General features: G+C 37.2%; 1 protein-coding gene across 6 annotated transcripts in view; it reads left to right on the top strand.

The window, feature by feature from the left end:
- LOC106874293 (FGGY carbohydrate kinase domain-containing protein) overlaps positions 1-23,950 on the top strand; it is a 100,434-nt gene that overhangs the window by 71,554 nt on the left and 4,930 nt on the right. For all 6 annotated transcript variants that reach the window (XM_014921973.3, XM_089357435.1, XM_014921971.3 and 3 more), the window contains 3 exons: positions 17,245-17,401; positions 19,401-19,475; positions 20,449-20,569. In XM_014921973.3, the coding sequence (XP_014777459.1) occupies positions 17,245-17,401; positions 19,401-19,475; positions 20,449-20,569 (353 nt within the window). The remainder of the gene's footprint in view (positions 1-17,244; positions 17,402-19,400; positions 19,476-20,448; positions 20,570-23,950) is intronic.

The following is a 23,950-nucleotide window of genomic DNA, read 5'->3' on the forward strand; positions in this document are numbered from 1 at the left end:
TGTTTGTTTTGGCATGGTTTCTATGGCTGGATGCTCTTCCTAATACCAACCACTTTACAGAGTGTACTGGGCGCTTTTTATATAGCACCAGCATGAGTGCTTTGTTTGTGGCATCAGCATGGGTGTTTTATATGTGGTACTAGCAGGGGTGCTTTTTTACGTGGATCCAGCATGGGCATGGCACTAGTACAGTGTGTGTGTACATAATACATATATAATGTTAGATAATCATAAGTATGCATGTATATATATAAGAAAATATGTACATAACATACTCTGACACTTTGTCACAACCTCTTTATCTTCATTACAGATATTCTTACTCACCTTCATAGAATGCAGAGGAGCCATGTATCTCCTCTATAGCAAGATACCGCTGCCTGCCCCTCTGTCACACTTTAGCCATACTGTGTTTAATGAGTTTAATTCCTCTGTATCTAACAGTAACACTATAAAATATTCGCTGGTATCACAGAAGCTTGTACCATAAGTCTGTGGGAAGAGAATTCCACAACATCATGCTTTTTAATGATGTGTGATTCATTTAGTGTGATATACCAATGATAATTTTTAAATCACTGCTGTTTCAATTGCATACACTGAGTTTTTTCAACAGCCCAGCAAGTTTTTGCAATATCTGAATATTTTCTTCATCGTTTCCTATATATTAAGGCATACATTGCATTTAAACTAGTGACATTCTGGTGCATGGTATTGACAAGCTTCAGCATCTATCGCTCTTGTGAGTCACTGCAGCAATTATCTTCATCTCACTTTCATAGATATTGTATTTTTAACACATCAAGTCTATGAAGAGACTTTATTTCAGACAATTTCACAGCATTATGTTTTCAATCAGTGTGTAAACATTTGGAATGATACACAGATTTTAATTCATGTTGTTTCAAGTGCATACATCAGTTTTTAGGAAAACATACATTGGAAATGCAGCTTCTTAATTACAGACATGAATATATGTAAATGTGTGTGAAACTGTGTGTGCATGCACTTGTGTGTGTATTTGTGTGTGTGTGTGTGTGTGTGTGTGAACAAAAGAAAGTAGCACTCAATGCATTTAGCAGGAGTTACACATATTTTTAATGATAATTTGATTCAGCTCCACATGACTTAAAGTTTCTTGGGCATGTAGAACAATTCCTTCTCATCAGATAGTAGGAGCAGAGTGAGAGTTTTTACAGAAATTTAGGATAGCTTCTGGATGTTAAGCCTCTATTGGTCAACTCAGGTCATGTAGTATAAAAACTATGAAAGGGACACCAACTATTTTCTTTATTTTCAAGGTCACATTTGTGCAGTGGTGTATGAACACATCAGCAACATCAGTCTTTACATGGGGTAACCAGATTTAATGGAGTCAGGTTATAATTGAGGATGATTGACCAATATGGATGAGTTGTAGTCTATATGGGCAGTAAAGATTAAATATTCTGCCCTTGTGTGTGGGACAGCTAGGCCGAGTTGGGGTATATCTGGGTTGTCAGCAGCCAATAGTTTGAAGTTCATTAAGAGGGCATACCTTGGGTGGCAACAATAAAATAGTTTGTTCTTCCTGTTAATGGATACTGCAGGTTAGAGGAGTGTATGTAGTCTCTTGCAGAGACAGAATTAGCAGTTGTGAGTGCCAGATTTGTAAAGTCCCTGATGATGAAACTCCACTTGAAGCTATTTTAATGGTTATGGATTCTCCATATGAAGTGGGACTTGTTGATTACATCAACCTCAGTGCTCAACTGATACTTATTTTATGAACCTCAAAAGAATGAAAGGCAAAGTCGACTTGGCAGAATTCAAACTCAGAACGTAAAGAGGGACAAAATACCACTAAGCATTTTGTTCAGCTTGCTGACAATCCTACCCACTCAATAGTAATAATAAGGGTTTCAAATTTTGGCTCAAGGCTAGCAGTTTGGTGGAGAAGGTTAAGTTGATTAAATCAACCTCAATGCTCAACTGGTACTAATTTCATTGACCTTGAAAGGATGAAAGTCAAAGTTGACTCTGCTGAAATTTGAACTCAGATCATAAAAAGAGATGAAATGCCACTAAGCATTTTGCCCGGCATGCTAATGATTCTGCCACCTCAATAATAATGTTAATTCTTTTTTTATTGACCACAAGGGCCATGAAGAATATTTAGGACAATACATTGGCAAAAGACTGGGGAATTACAGGATATTTGGGCTAAATTTGATATTTTTTTTATATCCCCTTTTTTCAGGAACTGCTTGATGTATTGGTGAACAGTCAATGGTGTTGGAGAGCATAAAGATTAAAGTTGTAGTTGAGAAAAGTTAGCTGACATGGCGGACTGGAAGCTATCTAAATATTAGAAAAGAGTTACTTATATCATAATATTTGTGCTGGATATCAAAATGCCAACATCATTTCTGCTACTCAATGCTCTGTGAACACTGTAAAGGCTGTAAAACTAGCCCTGAGGACCTTTGCTACCACTCATATAAGAGGCAAATTCTGACAGCCAAAGCCAAGGAGAATCACTTGATGAAGGCAAAAAAGCTCCTGATCAAGCTGTTGAGCCAGAGATGATCTAGTTCTTCCCAGATGGAAAAAAAACTACTGCCAGGACCATTTGCAACACACCCAGAACAGATGGTTTGCCTATAATCCATGCAATGTCACATGTATCATGCAAACCAAGTTCCTCCAAATTGTGATGACCTTTGGGTGTGTCTGCATTGAGGGTAACATCATGCCACCCCCATCTATGAACAGGGCCTTAGGCTCAATTCAGATGGCTATATGAAACTGCTGGAGACCATAGAGGAATGCATGTGCCATGTTCTGGAGCTGTCTTTAGGTAGTGGTAGAAGCTGAGGACAGCTACTTTGAGTACCTCCCAGTCATAATTTAGTTGAAATCTTTCGATTTAAAAAAAAAATACCCTTATTTTTTGATGGGATATTGTATTTTCTTTTCTTTTTATGCAAACTGTCAAATTTTTGCTCAAACAACACCCTGTACATAGAAAACATATAAACAATAAAAAATCATAACAATTAACAGAATAATTTCCGCTAACAAATTCCCCAATAAGTGGAAAATGCCACCCAGAGGCAGCCAAGGAATTCCACAGATCTCAAGCTACCCTGTCTACCAGGTATACCATGGCAAGTGCTTCTCTCTTCTACTTAGTCCTCACCCTTTGGGTGCTAGCTCAGAATAGGCCCACTCATTCAAGCTATCCTCGCCACATCCATCCACCTTTCAATGAATTTACTGGAGTAGAAGCACATTCCTCTCAACCCTTACCTTCCTTTTCAAATGTAATTTAAAGAAGTCGATGAAGTCTTGACCAAAGAGAAAATTGTCTGCCTTCAGTCCTTTCACTCTCATCCACCACACAACCTCTTTTGCTATAGCTATCAGACACAGAAAAATTGCCTGCCCTTTCCTATCAAAAGAAGGTGACAGGGCAGTCTTTTCAATGAAGTTGGCCAATAGTCAAATCCATCCTACATTTGATTTCAGCTATTCAACATAACTCCACAGATTATCAATGCTCAAGCACTGTACAAGTGCATGCAGGACAGTGTCATTGCTCTGCATTCCTCATAAGCAAGTGTGGCCTGATGCCACTATGCTAGAGTTTATCCCACACTGGCAATGCCTCCCAGAGTAGGGATTTTAGGAAATTATCAAAGGGCCCTGACTTGAAAGTCTTCCACTATGCCAACAATTTTAGGGGTTGTCTATTACACTGACCCTAGTGCTCAACTGGGATTTATTCTATTGTCCCCAAAAAGATGAAAGGCAAATTCAAATTCGGCAACATTTGAACTCAGAACATAAAGCTGGAAGAAATGCTGCTAAGAATTTTGTCAGCTCACCACTTAAATAATAATAATAATCCTTTCTACTAAAGGCACAAGGCCTTAAATTTGTGGGGAAGGGACTAGTCAATTACATCAACACCAGTGTTTCACTGGTACTTAATTTATCGACCCTGAAACGATGAAAGGCAAAGTCAACCTCAGCAGAATATAATACTAATACTAATAATAAGGGTTTCAAATTTTGCCACAAGGACAGCAATTTGGGGGGAGGGGATAATTCGATTATATCGACCCCAGTGTTTCACTGATATTTAATTTATTGGCCCCAAAAGAATAAAAGGCAAAGTCGACCTCGGCAAAATTTGAACTCAGAACACTATGGCAGACAAAATACAGCTAAGCATTTTGCTTGTCATGCTGACAATTCTGCCAGCTCGCTGCCTTAATAATAATAATAATGTAATAATAATAATAATGATGATGATTTCTTTGTTAACCACAAAGGTTTACATTAAGAAAGACATTCTGGAGAGTACAGAACAAAACAAAGAATGTGTTGTGAGGGTTTTGCATGTAAACAAGACTAACAAAATTTTAACAAATCAACAATGTGTGATCCTCAATATGGAGGAGACGTTCAGGGACTGCTCATGGAAAAACCCCATAAAAAACAATGGGTACTCTGACTTTTGGGGCAGGTGCCTTTTTTCCTTTCCTTTTTCCCAACTACAGGTGTATGCTCAGGGCAAGTCTGTTTACTTGCTCCATTCTTGCCACTTTCATCCACCTTTCAGCAAACTGGCTAGAAGAAAACACTTCCCTCTCTACTCTCATTTTCCTTTTCAAGTGAAACTTGAAGTTGATCAGGGATTTGCCATAAAGAAAAGCATTTGTCTTCAGCCCTTTCAATCTTGTCCACCAGACAATCTCTTTTGTCATGGCCACCAGGCATATAAACACAGCCTCTCCATCCCAGTTAAAAGGTGGTGGGACAATCTTCACGAGGAATTCAGTTGACATAATAATAATAATTATAAATAATACTAACCGAAGGCATGCAGAGCTGTGCTCGGTAGTGCAGTGAAAGCACATGATAAAAATAAGGCTACTAAATGATGAAAAAAAAAAAAAAAAAAAAAAAAAAAATAATAATAATAATAATGATGATGATAATAATGGTTTCAAATTTAGGCACAAGGCCAGCAAATTCAGGGGAGGAAATAAGTCGATTACATTGACCCCAGTGTTCAACTGGTACTTATTTTATCAACCTCAAAAGGATGAAAGGCCAAGTTGACCCCAAAGAACTCAGAATGTAAAGACAGCTGAAGGTAAATGCCACAAAGCATTTTGCTTAGCGTGCATACGATTCTGTCTGCTCGCAGCCTTAATAATAATAATAATAATAATAATAATAATGATAATAATAATAATAATAATAATAATAATAATAATAATCGCCCCATAACCTGCTTAACAACAATGTATAAGACGCTAACATCTGTCCTAACCGAGTACACCTATAGTTTTTTAATAGAAAGTAGCATATTCCCTAATGAGCAAAAGGGATGTAAATGTGGATCTTATGGTTGTAAAGATCAGCTACTCATCAATAAGATGATCTTAGAAGATTGTCACAAGCGACACAAAAACTTGTCAATAGCCTGGATAGACTATAAAAAGGCCTTTGATAGCCTACCACATAGCTGGATTAGGAAATGTCTGGAAATGTATAAAATAGCTCCTACTCTGCGAAACTTTTTATCTGTAAGTATGAGATCATGGAGAACCACACTGATGTTGAACAATGACAATGAATCTCTAAATGCTGGAGATGTAAGAATTTCATGTGGCATTTTCCAGGGTGACTCACTATCACCACTCCTCTTTTGTCTAGCCCTAATACTGCTCTCAAAATTGCTCAATGATGCACAGTATGGTTATAAAATATTTGATAAAAATATAAATCATCTCATTTACATGGATGATTTAAAGCTCTTTGCAAAAAATGACCAACAACTCAAAGGCCTACTAGCGATTGTTAAACAATTCAGTGATGACATCAGGATGCAATTTGGCCTTGATAAATGTGCAAAAGCTACCTTTATCAAAGGAAAAATGACAAATACATCTAATCTGAACCTTGACCAGCAAAATGTCATAAAAGAGTTAGAACCAGCGGAGAGCTACAAATACCTAGGGGTAATTGAAGGGGACAATATCAAGCACTCAGTGATGAGGGAAAGGATCAGAAGAGAATGTTATCGCAGAGTGAGAGCAATACTGAAGACAGAGCTGAACGCGAGAAACAGGATCGAAGCGATCAATGCTCTAGCCATACCAGTCGTGGCTTACAGTTTCAACATCGTTAACTGGTCAATTACTGAAATATGTAATGTTGACAGAAAAATACAAAAACTGTTGACAATGCATAGAATGCACCACCCTAAGGCAGATATAGAACGTCTTTATCTGCCAAGAAAAGAGGGAGGTCAAGGACTTCTACAGCTGGCATTATCAATGAAGGTAGCCACAATTGGCCTAGACACCTATCTGAAAAACTCTGAGGACTGGATGCTAAAATTTGTCTTAAAATATGAAAGCAAGAAAGCATCTTACTCAGTAACAAAACAGGCAAAGGAATCATCATCATCATCATCATCGTTTAACGTCCGCTTTCCATGCTAGCATGGGTTGGACAATTTGACTGAGGACTGGTGAAACCGGATGGCAACACCAGGCTCCAGTCTGATTTGGCAGAGTTTCTACAGCTGGATGCCCTTCCTAACGCCAACCACTCAGAGAGTGTAGTGGGTGCTTTTACGTGTCACCCGCACGAAAACGGCCACGCTCGAAATGGTGTCTTTTATGTGCCACCCGCACAAGCCAGTCCAGGGGCACTGGCAACGATCTCGCTCGAAAATCCTACAGGAGCCAGTCAGGCGGTACTGGCAACGGCCACGCTCAAAATGGTGCATCTCATGTGCCACCCGCACAAGAACCAGTCCAGGGGCACTGGCAACGATCTTACTTGGCTTGCCGGGTCTTCTCACGCACAGCCCATTTCCAAAGGTCTCGGTCCGTAGTCATCGCCTCGGTGAGGCCCAATGTACGAAGGTCTTGCCTCACCACCTCAGCCCAGGTCTTCCTGGGCCTACCTCTTCCACGGGTTCCCTCAACTGTTAGGGTGTGGCACTTTTTCACGCAGCTATCCTCCTCCATTCTCACCACATGTCCATACCAGCGCAATCGTCTCTCTTGCACGCCACAACTGATGCTTCTAATGTTCAGCTTTTCTCTCAAGATACTTACACTATCTAAGTGAATTCCTATTGCAACAAATTCAAAAATTAGACGAACTAGAAACACCTACAGAAAAAGCTAAGCGCTTGAAAACCCGTGCTAAAATTGCTGCCTTAGCTATTATGACTGAAAAATGGCATGGAAAACCTCTCAATGGCAAATACCCAAAGAGAGCGAATAATGCAGATATTGACAAAGCCCTTACCCACCAATGGTTAATGGCCTCTGGCTTGAAATCAGAAACAGAGGGGTTTATCATAGCAGCCCAAGATCAATGCCTACCTACAAAGAACTACCAGGCCAACATATTAAAGAACGGCAGCTCCCCATTATGTCGTATATGCCAACAACAAAATGAGACCATCGATTATGTTGTCTCCATGTGCAGTCTGCTTGCGCCTACAGAGTATCTCAACAGGCATGATAGAGCTGCACAATATATTCACTGGGTAATATGCAAAAACCTGGACTTGCCCCATGATAAAAACTGGTGGGAACACAAACCACCCCCAGTACTTGAAAATGATCACATTGCACTCCTCTGGAACTTCACCATTCAAACTGACAGAAAGATAGACGCAAATAGGCCAGATATCATACTGAAAGACTTCAGACAAAAATCATGCCTCCTCATTGATATGACTGTCCCAATCGATATAAACGTATCTGTCAAGACCTACCAAAAACTGAGCAAATATAAAGATCTTGAAATAGAAATTAGCAAAATGTGGAATCTGAAGACGAAAACAATACCTATTGTCATAGGTGCCCTGGGAATGACAGCGAAACGGGCTGATTACTACCTAGCTCAGATACCAGGAAACCCCAAAATGGCTGAAGTTCAAAAGATAGTGCTCATGGGAACTGCCCATATCCTATGTAAAATACTGTCTATGTGATCTCAAATTTTAAAGCAAACACATAATTTTCTTATGGTTTCTTAAACATTCACTTGAACAAAACTGTACAAATCCAAATATATGGTACCCTAGGCATAACACCTACATGAACTTCTAACTTGTTGTCTCTTGAGGTCTCTGGGTGAGACTTGGATCCAACTTGTACAAATGCAAAACAAAAGTCAAACATAAAATAATAATAATAATAATAATAATAATTCTCTAATTATTTTGGCACAAGGCCGGAAATTTTGAGGGTTGGGTGGATGCAAGTCAATTACATTGATCTTTGTACTTGACTGGTATTTTATTGACACCAGAAGGATGAAAAGTAAATTTCTCCTTCGGCACGATTTGAAATTAGAACAGGCAGTAAAATGTTAGAACAAATACCACAAGGCACTTTGCCCAACGTACGAACGATTTTGCCATTGCACTGTCAATAGGCTCCATTAGGCTTCCTTGCTTTGTCTTTATAACTATTACGAAATTATTGATTATCACTACCAAATTAACGCCTTTGACATTGCATGCAGTGTCATTGATTTTCCAGTAATTTGTCATAGAGCAATTGATAACGTCACAATTGTAATTAACAATTGCGAATACTGCTTTTGTGTGTGTGTGTGTGTGTTACGAATATGAATGTGTGAGTATAGTTGGATACGCGCGTGCATATCAGTATTTCAGTATTGTTTCATATGTCACTGCCGAAAGTTATTATTCGAAGCCAAGTTAACAAACCTATGTTTTTAAACACACGTTATACCTTATAAATATATCGAAGTTTTATTTAGAAAATGAATAGATCTTTACATGGCGACGAGCCATCCAAACATCCCTCTAAATCTAACTTGACCCAACGTGAAACCAACTACTTGTATCCCTCTAATCTTCCAGGCACAGTTTTAAATGACGATGAAATTGGTCAGGAAGCAGACTATTCTAACCAACAAAGATGTTCCGACATGAATTTAGATTCTAGAAATAAACGGCCGAAAATAGAACCTCAGTATTCAAATATGGATGTCATCGAAATACCATTTCCTTTTTTACAGCGAGGAGCGAAATTAAAATTACAGAAACCAATTTTGAAAAAAAACATGTTAGTCTATCCACTGTTATATATTAGCGTACCTTTCAGAGGTTCCGAGAGGCCTGATAATGTACGCATTCAGAGACACTACCATAGGAAAAAAAGCACTACTGAGAAAACATTAAGATCTTTCCGAAGTCGATTTTACGCTGGTTTAAGAAGGTTTTACTCATCTTTCATATCGTGTGTGACCGACAATTTTACTTTAGACGATCTTGACAGCACTCAAGACGTTTCCGACTCGAAAAGGAGACGTGATTACAGAAGCAGGAATTTAAGACATAGATACTAATATAATACCATAAGAATTTGGTGTGAATATTTCGTACTTAACAACGAACATTTGTTTCATTTCTTTGAACTATTATTTATTTCTTTAAGTCATAGAATCGATATCGATACAAATACAAAAGGATACATGAAAGAAAGAAGTGAACTTTCGATTCTCATATATTATATTCTTATTTATATACATCTGTTTTACGTTTAATGCTAGATTAGTCGTAATAATAAAAAGTATTCCCAATAGATATGAGGTCACAAAATTTGTGTATATTTAATGGTTTAAGTAGCCGATTATCTGGACCCTAACGCTCAATGCTTGACTTGCATTTATTTTATCAATCCCAGAGGATGTGATCGATAAATTTATCTCAGAGGGATTTGAACCCAGAACGTGAAAAGGTGTGACTGAATACCTCGGCTCTACTCTTTCTACCATTCCAGCCTTGACCATCCCCCATCTTTGAGGGGTATCTAGTTTTAACCAATGTGCCTTTACATTTTTTTAACGGTACGGTGAAACTAAGGGGATGTTTGAGTGCTTTTTCTAGCAGGATGATTGACCGAGGGTCTTCCTACTGTTGTGTAAGTTTGTTATATTAATTTTAAAATGAAGTATATGAAACAGTTGCTGAAATCTTACAGCGAATCTGAAGTTGGAATGGAATGTCAAATTTCAAATTCTTATTGAATAATGAAATAAAAGTTAATTGCATGTTCGTGTAACCCCGAAAAGATCCATCGAGGGTTTTTTGGCGTTTCGCTACCACCTCCGAAGCCATTCTTATTTATACAATCATCTCATTGCTCACATTTACAACCAGGTAGATTGTGTAACTCCATTCAACCGAATCAATGTAAATTCATTCAACTTTTACACGCCCAGAATCGTCAACGTATGGAATAAATTATCTGCACCTGTTGTTAACCGTCAGAACACAGCATCCTTTAAAAATTCCATGCTTCTCGAAATTCGGTAACTTGCTGATCACTTTTCTGTGTTTCATTCTGTGTATTGTGCACGTACTTCTAGCTGTCATTGCTGTGTTTGTATGACTTCTGTCTGTTCTCTGTCCCATCTTTTAATCTTTCCTGACGAGTTGTGGTGCACCTTAGCATGTATACAATCTCAATATTATTACTTATTAACTTCATACAGCCGAGACTCTAACTTCATTCCATTCAATTGATTTAGTTTGATAAGAATAAAACTTATGATTGAGAGTCTGTGATGAATGCCAAAATTGACGATTGTCAGCAGCTCCTTTGTCGGTTTTATAACTAAAATATTTTTCAAGGAAGCACGACATTACGTTGGTGGTAGGATACAAATTGAAACTTGGAGTAATCATTCCCATACTAGATTTAATTCGTCACCCAGTTTAACGCCACCACCTGATCGTTGGATGCTTTCAACAGACTAATCTGTAACTCGCATTTAGTTTTTTCGCATGAGAACTTGCTCCTGCCGGTTACAGAGATTCAAAAAAGTGTCATAGTTGTTGCCCTAAACCACTTATTAAAAAAAAAATGTTTGTAGGCTTGCAGTACTAAAAATTTAGTCGTCTGCAAATGACAATGAAAATTTGAAGAAACATTGCAGTTTTGTCTCATATTTAGTAAAGGTTGTTCTTTTCTAAATGAATTAATTTTTGCTAATAAGGTTATTTTATAAATTATTGATACATATGTCATCTTTAAAGTTAAGTTTTTAGCTTTAAAAAAATTATGATTGTAAATATATGCTAATGTAAGTGTGACAGTAAAAATTTGTAACAGTAGAAGTTAATTTTTGTATAACGATGATATGAAACATCAATAGTTCATACACAGCAGGATGGATGTAATTAGTTTGTAAGGGTTGGTTCTTCTATCTGGAAAATGTAAAACTGCTGTCAGAGAAAAACCATTGTTCCACCGTGAGAAAAGTTCTGTTGAACTGTTAATTTAAATTTGGCTATGGTGGATCGAACCCACTTCATGCTTGCAAGATTCAGTACATAAGTTAACCTCAGAACGTAAAGTGCCGGAAGAAATGTCACGAAGCATCTTTTTCTTACGCGCTAACGATTCTGCCATCTCATCGCCTTAATATACTTTAATAACTATAAATATATAATTGTAAATATATTTCAATGGAATAGAATAACTGGAGTTATCTTGGTTTCTTCAATGGATCGTGTACCAAATTAACCGAGTCAAGAAGTTTTAATATTTGATTAAAAAATTTATAGCTCTTTCATAGCTAGTATCCTCTTACATAATCTGTATCCCGTAACACAGGCCTGCCATAGCTCCGTCTTACATCGTCTGTACCTAGCTTAATTGTTGTTTCATTGATTAACAAGTTTTGTCAAGCAATCAATAATGGAGAGATTATAGGATTTTCAAAAAGATAATTATATAAACTACCCGTCTTATTTAAGGGAAGACTGAGGCATCTAGACTATTTATAGGAGATAGAAATGGATGTTATGGCATTTATACATATCCCATTAGAGTCGTAAATAAGCCCTGTTTATAGTCTCAGGTAAGACACAGTGGAGAAGCAATCTCACATCTGAGAGAGTTATTCTGTCGTGCACATCCAAAGTATGGCTATCCGAGTGATTGGCATTAAATCATTCAAGACAGTCAAAAAAAAGAAAACGACAGACGCATTGCCCACGCCTTCTGCATTTTCTGCCGATACTGCAAGAGCTCATTGATCCTCTTCTCGGGCCCTCTGACATCTCTCCTTTCGTCATCCTGTCCACAATATGTTCACGCCCTACAAACCCTTATGCTAAGTTCTTCCTCCCAAGAATATCATCTCTATGGAATCCCCTCATATATTTCTGCTGCAGGCTGTTAAAGTGAACCATTAACTACGTCAGTCTCACTGGTTTCGGAGGACATATGAAAGTCGTAGATACATCTCTTTCCTTGACCAATTCTGTAGAAAAGAAATTAGTTCACCCTTTGTTTCACAATGTTTGTCACTAAAATATTTGGCTCTCTTACAGCGTTATCTACATTTCAAAGTCAGTACCAATTTTGCACGCCAACAGAAAATCACTTTTTGAGAAATTGAAAAGCTTTCGTTCTTATATATCATGGTTTATAATTTAGGCTCAAGGTAGGCAACTTTGATAGAGGGAGGTGAGTTAAATCGGCCCTAGTATTTGACTGGTACTTTATTTTTGTCGACTCTGGAGGAGTGAAAGACAAAATTGACCTCAATTGATTTGAATTCAGATCAGAGAAGACCAGAATGAATACCACAAGGTATTTTGTCCACCACTTATACTAAATATTAAAAATGGATCTAAGTTTTATCTCTATTGTAAACTTGAAAAGCTATCGGACGAAGGGTTAAGCACAAGGGATTGTCTCCCTTAAACAGCTATCCGTAGTCGATGCGGTCGGCTTGTGGGTTCCAAGACATCAGTCTATAAGCTCTCTACAAAGTGGAGGAAGAAAAGACTTAGTAGTTACTTTTTGACCACTCGGAAGAAGGTCTATAAGCTCTCAACAAAGTGGAGCGGGGAAAGGCCTCGTAGCTACTTGTTGACCACTTTGTAGAAAGCTTATAGAATAACAGATAATTTTTCAGTTTAGGGATATTAAAAAAAGTAAATAAAACTTAAGGGGGAGATAACTTGTAAAGCCTAAATGATGTGTACACTCACGAAGTGATTGTTCATGAAGACAATTTCGTTGATCCTTCAAATTGGAACGTTCACACACAAAATGTTGAAAATATGTGGATGCGTGTGAAACAAACTACGACGTCAATTTGGAACATCAGATGAATTGTTTGTGTCCTATTTACACGAATTCATATAGCGTAATTCCATGGAGATGAACAAAACATTTGTTCACTTTTTGGTTTCTATATCCAGTATTTATGTTTAACAGTAAATTAACTTATTCATGTCCCTTTACCAGTTATCTCCCCCTTAATTCTTATTTACTTTTTTAATAACCCTAAACTGAACAATTACCGAGTAGCCCCATAGACCAGCCATAGCCACCTTTAATTATTCTACTGCTCTATTTTGGCAAATAATCTTTACTCTAGAGTACTATTACTGATTGTCTCTCGATGATAGATTTACAAATAATTTTCTATTCTATATATATAAGTACAGTTGAGGATATATAAACCTCAGAGGGATAGAAATATCCAAGATTTAATGTGGAATATTTATGTAATTAAGTTTATAAGTAAATATAAAAGTTATGTCTTGTCACTGTATTAATAAATTTTTATTAATTTTAACTCCGTCTTCTCTCTTGGTTTATATATATATATATATATATATATATATATAAGTTCACGTCCTGCTGATGTCACTTTTACCTTTTACTCTTCCGGGGTCGATGAAATAAAAATACCAGGCAAGTACTGGGTCGGTTTATATTTCATGTGTTCACTCTAGAGAGTATCTTCCACAATAGTCTTGGGTCGACCCGATATGTACGAGTAAAACTTAGTAGACAGAAACTGAAACTTTGTACCTGTTTTTAGTCAGTAGATTTAATTTATCATTCGGTTTAATATGAACACCTAGCTTTTAAGTGTGTAGTTTTAGCGGAGTTGACTTTGCTGTAAGCTTTCCGACCCAAGGAGAAATGAACAACAGTTATATACGAACTGAAGATATATAATTCAGTTCGTATATAATTCTTGTTCCTTTCCTCTTGGCTCTCGTAGGTCCCATAAACAAATTATGGGCCCTACCTTTTGTTCTTTATCTTAATTACACATAAATATAAACCGTTAGTATAGAAATGTTGCATGATGATTCATTTCGGATTAATAGAATCAAAACTCAAAAACTTGTGGAAACACATTTTTGACTGAAAAAAATTCATAAATGTTTACCGTCCCTGATAAAGATATAAAGATATGTTTTTTTAATTGTTAACTTTTTTTTATTTACTTTTACGCATATTTATATACTTAATTACATAAATATTCCACATTAAAATATGAATCCAAAACAAAAAAAATATAATCTCGGCTTTGTTAAAAAGCTTGCTTCCCAACCACATGGTTCCAGGTTCAGTCTCACTACGTGGCACCTTGGGCAAGTATTTTCTACAATAGCCTCGGGCCAACCAAAGTTTTGTGAGTGGATTTGGTGGAGGGAAACTGAAAGAAGCCCGTCGTATATACGTGGCTAAGAGTTAGCAATGCTGCTGCTGACTAGCACCCTCCGTCACTTTAGTGACGACTATACTTGTTTCCTTTCGGTTGTAAATTGCGAATAGCCACCTTGATAATTTATAATTCTCACTTCATCATCTTCGGAATCGGTCAATATTTCCTTTGGTGTTCTCTATAAGACTGACAAGGTGACTTCAGTTTTTAACCCTCGGCGATGGAGTAATGGGTCACTGAGGAAGATTAATCAAATCTGAAATCATTGATAATATGATTCCATCTCGCTTGCCGTAGCGAGCTTGTCTCTTTTGTCAGTCGTTAAGAAAGTGCTCTCACGTGGCTAAGAATTGTTTTGACTCGTATTTCTAGCAATACTGGTGCTGACTAGCACCATCCATCACTTTAGTGACAACTAGTTGCCTTTCGGTTGTAAATTGCGAACAGTATGTATGTATGTATGTACGTACGTACGTACGTACGTATGTATATATGTACGTATGTACGTACGTACGTACTTGTTCTCCACCACCGCTTGACAACCGGTTCGGTCAAAAAGAAGGATAGAATAAGTACTAGGCTTTAAGAAATAAGTCCTGAGGTGAATTTGTTCAACTAAAACCTTTCAAGGCGGTGCCCCAGCATGGCCGCAGCCATGTAGAAACAAAAGTGCATGTTGCACTACAAAAGCGAATACAAAGTCTCTCTCATAAAGTTTGTTCTGATAGAACATACACTCTCTCAGTCATGTCTTCAGGCATACAATCAACCACTCTCACCAGCTATGCTGATGATACAAAAGTATCACAGGCAGTCAAGGACCCTGATGACGTCCTAAAATTTCAGTAACACTAGAATGCAATATACAGGTTGGCTGATGAAAATAACATGCAGTTCAATGCTGAGAAGTTTCAAACACTCTACTAGGGTATTCCAACTGTATTCCAACTGTGTACCACAGTTGGAATACACAGGATGAGGGGATAGGGCAATCCCAGAGTCCGAGTCAGTGTGTGACTTGGGAAGCCCCATGAATAATTATGCAACATTACATGTGCATATTACCAAGTTGGTAACACTGTGCAGGGGAGTAGCTGGATGGATTCTGAGATCATTCAGAACCAGGAAAAGGGATACCATGCTACTCCTGTGGAGAACTTTCATTCTCAGTTGTCGGAATTTCATCTCCCAATTGTGGTCACTGCAGAGCGTCAAGCTGATGGCAAAACTTGAGGCAACCCAACACCACTATATTAAGAAGATTCTTTTCTACTCTAGGCACAAGGTTCGAAATTTTTGGGGAGGGATCCAATTGATTAGATCAACCCAGTACGCAACTGGTACTTAATTTACTGACCCGGAAAGGATGAAAGGCAAAGTCAACCTTGGCAGAATTTGAACTCAGAATGTAAAGACATGAAATATCGCTAAGCATTTCATCTGGCGTGCTAATGTTTCTGCCAGCTCGCCGCCTTAACTATACCAAGAAGATTGAGCAACAGATGAGCTACTGGGAGAGGCTAAGGGAACTGAAGCTCTACCCCTTTGAGAGAGAGTATGAAAGATATACAATGATATACAAATGGAAGATTTTGGAAGATCTAGCTCCCAAATTTGAAACTGAAAGCTATATCAACTGGACAGTACTGCATGAGATCAAAAATCCTGTTTTCTCCATCTAGGATTAGGACACCGTACTGTAATAGCTTGGGTTTCAAAGGTCCACAACTATTCAACATTCTGCCAAACAGACTCAGAGATTTGTGAGGTATAAATGCGAAGGTCTTTAAAGAATGCCTGGATAAATTTTTTATCTGAGATACCAGATAAGCCCACATGGCGGCAGCAGACACAAAGAAGAGTAGCTCTGCCCAACTTGCTACTTCACCTGAAACAATACAGGAAAGAAATCGAATCACATTGAAAGGCGGTGCCCCAACATGTCTTCAGCTTCTGGCTGAAACTGATAAAACAATAATTGTTTTCCAATTGTATGTAAATATATTTTTGAGACGAAATGGTTTAGGCCACATGAGTTTTGCCTGTGGTGAATTTAACGATTGAAGGGAGAGAATCACTTCTCGGTAACGTGTGAGTTGGTGTTTATATCTTCATAGGCTTTACCTAGCACCAAACAATTCAATGAAGTAGAACATGATCCCATAGTCTGCTGACCTTTTGAATTTTGCCGAGCCATCCTGTCCATGCCAACAGATAAAACAAACGCAAAATTATCATGACTATTTTATGGTATCAAAACTGAAAAAGAATATAATTTTCTTTCATAAACAAAAAAATCTCAAATTTTGTGGAGAGAGAACAACCAATTATATGACTTCAGTACTTGACTAGTATTTTATTTTATCAACAACCCTCATAAGAATGAACGACAAAGTTGTCCTTGTCAGAATTTCAACTCAGAATGTAAAGAGCCAGAAAAATACCACAAATTATTTTGTTGGCTCTAAATCGATTTTAATAATCCACTTGGTGAAAAAATGAGGAACATGCAAAAGTGAAAAATGTAAAACAGAAATTATATAAGAAATATAAACTTAAGGCAGACCAATGCATCAGCAACAGGAAAGGGAATAGTGAATTTATTAGTAAGAGAGGGAAAAGGGTAAGTTGATGATGATGATGGATGTGATGATGATGATGGATGTGATCATGATGATGATATTTTTAATCTTTTTGTAGATCAGTGCATACTTTCACCATTCTCAATGAAGCACTTGAAGATTTAAGACAGCAAAATAAACTATTATCTGTAGCTTTGCTCACGTCGAAGTTACATATGTGGCCAGATTTCCATGGTAATCGTTCACCACTTGCAGATCCTACACTACGAGGAATGGTATGTTTTATTCTTTTATACGTTTCAGCCTTAAGGCTGTGGCCATGCTGGAGCACTGCCAATGAATACATTTTTAGAATTTTTTTTTTGTGTGATGACCACTTGAAAGTAGCTTTATAATTATACAAGTGAAGTTGTACTGTTAGTAAAGACACTTAATTCTCAATGAGCTAGTGAATCAATCAGAAGGGGAAAGATACATTAATCCAGAGCATGAAGAGTGAAGGAGGAGTTTGCTTCTATTTGCTGGGTACTCCTTTAAAAGAAAAAAAAAGGGCGAAGCTCTACATCCTTGAAATTTGAATGAGCACCCTCCATCCTGGAGCTACAAAATAGTTTTGTTCTACCTTGTCAAATTCCTCTTGGAGGCCCTGTTAACAAGCAGAGTTGTGTGGTAGAGAAGTTCATTTCCCAACCATGTGATTTCAGGTTCAGTCCCACAGTATGACACCTTTGGAAATTGTCTTCCACTATAGCCTTGTGCTATATATTCATATATGTATGCGCGTGTGTGTGTGTGTGCATGCATGCATGTCTTTGTTTTGACATTATGTGAGAGATGTAAACAAGCAGAACTGTCATACTAGTGAGCTTGTTCATTTTCAATCTCTCGTGAAAACATTTCCAGCCATGGAAATATCTTACCTTGCTTGGAAGCAATTGAGAGTTGGTGATAGGAAAAGGTGACTTAAACAAAACAGCCATGTCCTTTTGTCTAGTTTGATTTCTGTATGGGAAAAAGACTGAAAGAAATCCCCAGGAAAAACACATGCAAATCTATATACACACATAAGATCATACATGCATGCATACATGTGTATGTGTGTGTGTATATATTCTTTTATTCTTTTACTCGTTTCAGTCATTTGACTATGGCCATGCTGGAGCAGCACCTTAAAGGCTTTTAGTCGAACAGATCAACCCCAGGATTTGTTTCTTAAGCCTAGTACTTATTTCATCAGTCTGTTTTGCCGAACTGCTAAGTTACAGGCATGTAAACAGACCAACAGAGGTTGTCAAACTGTGATGGAGGGACACATTGACAAACACACACACAGAGGTTGGGTAACCATGTATCTCCTTTATGGCAGCACACCTGTTTCTGTCCTTATTCCTGATATCTCTCTCTCTCTCTCTCTCAGTGGATAACCTTGTACCTCCTCTACAGCAAGACACCTGTTTCTATCTCCTGTTTTACTATAACCTTTCATCATCTGACACAAAATTACCTCTTCCAATGACCCTTCCTCTCTCAAAAAGTTACTTGATAACCCTGTCAGTGTAGCTGTCACTTAAAAAGCATCCAGTCCACACTGTAAAGTGGTTGGCATTTGAAAGGGCATCCAGCTGTAAAAACCTTGCCAAAACTGATCGCACCTCTGCTTGTGTCACATAAAAGCACTCAGTCCATTCTGCTTGGTGGTTGTCTTAGGAAGGGCATCCAGTCGTAAAAATCCTGCCAAAACAGATACAGTAGTCTGGTGCAGGCTTCTGCCTGACTGGCTCCTGCCAAACCATGCCAGCATGGGAGGTTGACATTAAACAATTACATATATATATATATATGTATATATATATACATGACAGCTTTCTTTCAGTTTCCATCTACCAAATCTACTCATACAGCTTTGGTCAGCTCAAGGCTATAGCAGAAGACACTTGCCCAAGGTGCCATGCTTTGGGATGGGACCTGGAACCATGTGGTTTTTAAGCAAGCTTCTTACCACACAGTCACGTCTGGAGTTGTGTATTATTATTTGTTTTTTTACATACATACATACATACATACATACATACATGCACACTCACACACACACACACACACACACATGCTCACACATACACCTATTTGTCAACACCTGTTGAGAACATTTGTTATATATTGTAGATTCAAGCATATATATAGTTGAACATCAGTAATATAGCATCAACTCAGGAACAGCCTGACATATTCTAACTATAAGGTATCCACATTGAAATTTTGTCATTGTATTTACAGATTTCGGGATTGAGGCTGTCATCTTCTCAGAAAGAATTATGTTTGCATTATTTAGCTACAGTACAAGCCCTTGCTGTGAGTATTCTGCTAATTATGTGATCTTAGTAACAACTATGACAAATTGTAAGCCTACAATTATGATTGTAATAAAAGGAATAAATTATTTTTCTGTTAAAATATTTAACATTTCATAGAAGATCCTTCACTGAGTCTTGCTTCAGATATTAAACATTGCCTCTTTTCACAAAAAAATTATGTATTCTATTTTAAGAATATTGTTTGTACTTTTTATTTGTTGATAAGATCACTGATTCCCTTAGATACACTATGAGGGTGGGTGTTGGATAGAACTGTGACTGAAATCCATAGTACATTTCACTTTCTAAATAACTGTTCTGAGTTCAAATGCTGATGTTGTCTGTTTTACTTTGCATCAATTTGGTATTAGTTTATTTTGGATTTTAAAGTGCAACTTACTAGAAATTTGGCTAGTATTTCCAGCAGATCAAGGACACATAGAATAAATGCCAGTGGTCTTTTTTCTTAATTATGTTTATATAACATATTAATAAATGTTTTAATGCCATAATATAACTGTTTGTCCGTCTTTTATCTTTAGATGTGTGTGTTTGTGTGTATGTGTGTGTGTGTGTGTTTATGTACTGACGCCACCTGAGCTGTGCTAACATTTATCTGTATCCCATCTTACCAATATGTCCTGTAACTTACCAGTTCAACATAGGAAGATGTGGCCATCAGCAAGAACATCAGGCCATCATTGAAAACTACCCCTTGAAGTCTCATGTAACCTATGTCAGCTTGGAAAGGAGCAGACATAAAAATAATTATGATGATGATAATTAATAATAAGAAAATTTGATATTTTACTAAATCCAATTTTCATATTTCAAAATTAATTGAAGCTCGTAGGAAATGTATTTTGTTATAGATATAGCCATGAAAAGGTTAAGATACTTTCTACACACAAATCTCTTATTTCAAAAATAATTCTCACTGAAATCTTATTGCTTGGATTTTTGCTTTTCAGTATGGCACCAAACATATCATCCAAGAACTTGAAAAATATGGGCACAATATCAATGTGGTGCATATGTGTGGAGGTCTGAGGAATAATTCCTTGCTAGTGCAAACCTTTGCAGATGTTGTTGGTAAGTTTGCACACCATATTTGACACCTCTTATGTCCAATTTTTTTTTCAACACATTTGTACTTTATCGTGTATGTATGCTGACATTGCACATCTAGCAGAGCATGCTAGCTTCATTTCTTTCTAGTCTTCACATGTCATCTGCATTTACAACCACGTAGCATTAAGGTTCATAAACAAGCATCATACAATCTGCCCTTCATTTCGAGAGATAAGCCTTTTGTTACCAAGAAAGTTAATTGCTCTCTGAACTTTCTCCAGCCAGTTCTTACTCTAGCAACTATACTCTCAGTATGTCCTCCTCCACTACGAATTACATCTCCTAGGTAACAGAAACTATCTGCTACCTCTGGGGATCTTCGTGGGCATTCCAGAAAACCTATTTCCTATGTGCTGTAAATGTTTATTGCACTTACACATCTGCTACAAACAAAGTCTGCTTTCTCTGTTAATCTTCCTCTGATTCCACTGCACTTCTTATGTGTCCACAGTTTGCACTGAGTACACTGTATGGAATTTATACCATTCCTCTTCTACATATCAGACTTTTATTTCAATGGATTAGCATACTGTCTGTTTTCCTGCAAACTAGAACTTTGGTCTTTGCTAAGTTAACATCAAGACCCTTTGATGACAGGTTTTGCTTCCACACATGGAATTTTAGTTCTAATTCTGCTACAGCTCCAGGTCTAAGAACAAGGCCATCATCATGGAACAGTTCTTATGGGAAGTCAGTCTTAAATTCCTTTGTTATCGCCTGGGGGACAATGATAGATAGGAGGGAACTGATAACCAAACCCTGATGAACTATCCGCACACTAAATTCATTGCTGCTTTCACTTTACTGACAGCATCCCTGTACATGGCTTGAATGGCCTTCACAAGCCATTCATCTACTCTTAGCTTCTGCAGGAGCCTTGTCAAAAGTTTTTTCCAAGTTGACAAATGCCAAGTAGTGTTTTATTTTTAGTTAAATACTTCTCCTAAAGTTGCTTTATGATAAATAAAGCATCAGTGGCACTTTCCTCCTGACATGAATCCAAACTGCATCTCATCTAGGTAACCATTTTTTGTAATTGAACTATGACTCTTTCTGTGACTTTGATGAACTGGTCCAGCAATTTGATTCATCTGTAATTACTACTCTGTAAGGCATCTCCTTTACCTTTGTAACAGTTGACTCTGATGCTGCTGTCTCAGTTGCTGAGTACAAAACCTTCCTGTATTATGTGATTAACTTTATGGATGACTAGGTTGTGTCCCACTCTGCTAGATATTTGAAGTATCTCAGCAGTGATTCGTGATGGACTAAGGGCTTTCCCTTTCTTTACAACCTTAACTGAAACTGTTTTGTCTATCACACTGGTGTCAATAAGAATGGCTGGGTCCTCTCCTGGGTTCATACTAGGAAGACTGTCTTTCTCTCATTTATTTTTCACATTTGGCAGATGATGATGATGATGGTGGTGGCGTCATGGCAGCTGAAGCAATGATGCATTTCTCATATAAAGAATGAGCTGATTTCTAGCAAAGTGACAAAACTCTGTCATCCAGGGTTGCCAATTTAGCATATTTTATGCTAGATCTAGCATTTTTTTTTAGCATTTAGCAGAAAATTTTTTAGTCTTGCATTTAGCAGAAAATTTTTGAATCTAGTATTTAGCAGGGGAAATAGCAGGTTTAAAATTTTATTTAGCATTTTTCTCTGATCATGACATTTCCAACAAAGTTACCCCTTTTTCTTCTTTTTCCTCCTTTTCTACTTTTATAAAGTATCTTACAGCCAAATTTTAATACTATTGGCTATTGTTGAATTTTTCGTTCACTTTCATGAAACTTCAAATGAAAGTTATCCAAAGGAAATTTATCAAGTTATGAACTTTTCGAGCCCCTCCCCCCGCACTTGGATACAGAGTTGTGCTGGGGGGGGGGGGGGGGGGGGTAACTCATGTCAACACCTGAACTCACTACACAATAATGTAAATATGTTGCAAAGAATGAAAGCATGGAAATTCGTCCTAACAATGCTTTATTCTGTAGTGATGAGATTTTATCATGACAGGTTGACCGATTTACTTTCAGTTTGACTGTTTTAAAATAGGCCTGTGTTTTTTCATGCTAGCATAAGAATTGTTAACGGCAAATGAAAGAATTGTTAGCTGCAAACTGATAAGTTGTGTTTTCAATTTTATATTTTTATTAATCATTCAATTTATTTCTTGCTTCCCACTACATTATAATGAGATAACAAAGTTGTACCAGCATAAATTCCGAAAGGAATGACTTAAGATGCTACCATTTACTAAGTGCTTGTGTGAAGTCCCTAGTGACCAATCTAAAGCACATTGTAGATAATGTAGATGGAATATGTTGGCAAAATATTCTCTTTTAGTAAGCCACCGTGAAGCAAAGAAACATAAGGCATCAACTCCACAGCAAATGATTTCTCTTCCCAATTTTATTAAAACCAAAAATGATAAGACATCTGTGCTTGAAGCAAATTTTGTAATGTTTATTTGTTGCCACTCATCATTTAATAACTGTGATCACTTAATAAAGTTATGTAGGAATTATATGTCTGATAGTGATATTATGTCCAAAGTGAAGTTGCATCGTTCAAAATGTGCAAATATTGTGAGAAATGTTGTAGCTCCATATTTTGATGGAGATTTGATTTCTGATATAGGAGATAGAAAATTTAGCCTGTTATTAGATGAATCCAAATGATATATCGATAAACAAGTTGTTAGGAATTGTCATCATATATTACAGTGACATTCACAAAAAAGTGGTACATACACATCTCAGGATGGTATCTTTAGAAACACGTGATGCAGATGGTATTGTAGATGCCTTAAAAACTGAATTAACGAAAAAGAAATTAGATATAAAAAATTTACTGGGTATAGGAACTGACAATGCTAGAGTAATGACAGGAGTCAACAATGGTGTTTTCCAGAAATTAAAAGAAGTTCCATCGTTAATTCTATTTAGATGTGTATGTCATTCTTTACAGTTGGTAGTATCCCACACTTGTGCTGAATGTTTGCCCATTAATTTAGAAAATATCCGAAACTTATAAATGGTTCTCTCATTTTTCAACAAAACAAAGTACCTACAAACAACTTTACCTTGCTATCAATGATAAAGAGCCTTTGAAGATCATGATAAGACATCTGTGCTTGAAGCAAACTAGGTGGCTGTCAATAGAACCAGTGGTAAATAGAATCGTAAGCCAATGTTTTGAATAGCAAACTCACTTCCAAACTACAACTATAAAAGAAAAATGCTTTACAGCACAAACGTTACATGAAATGTTTTGTGATACTAGGAATGAACTTTACCTTTTATTTTTTCATCCAATTTTAAAACATGTTCAGGA

Source organism: Octopus bimaculoides, chromosome 9 (genome assembly GCF_046866305.1).
Source record: "Octopus bimaculoides isolate indiv1 chromosome 9, ASM4686630v1, whole genome shotgun sequence".
Lineage (NCBI taxonomy): Eukaryota > Metazoa > Mollusca > Cephalopoda > Octopoda > Octopodidae > Octopus > Octopus bimaculoides.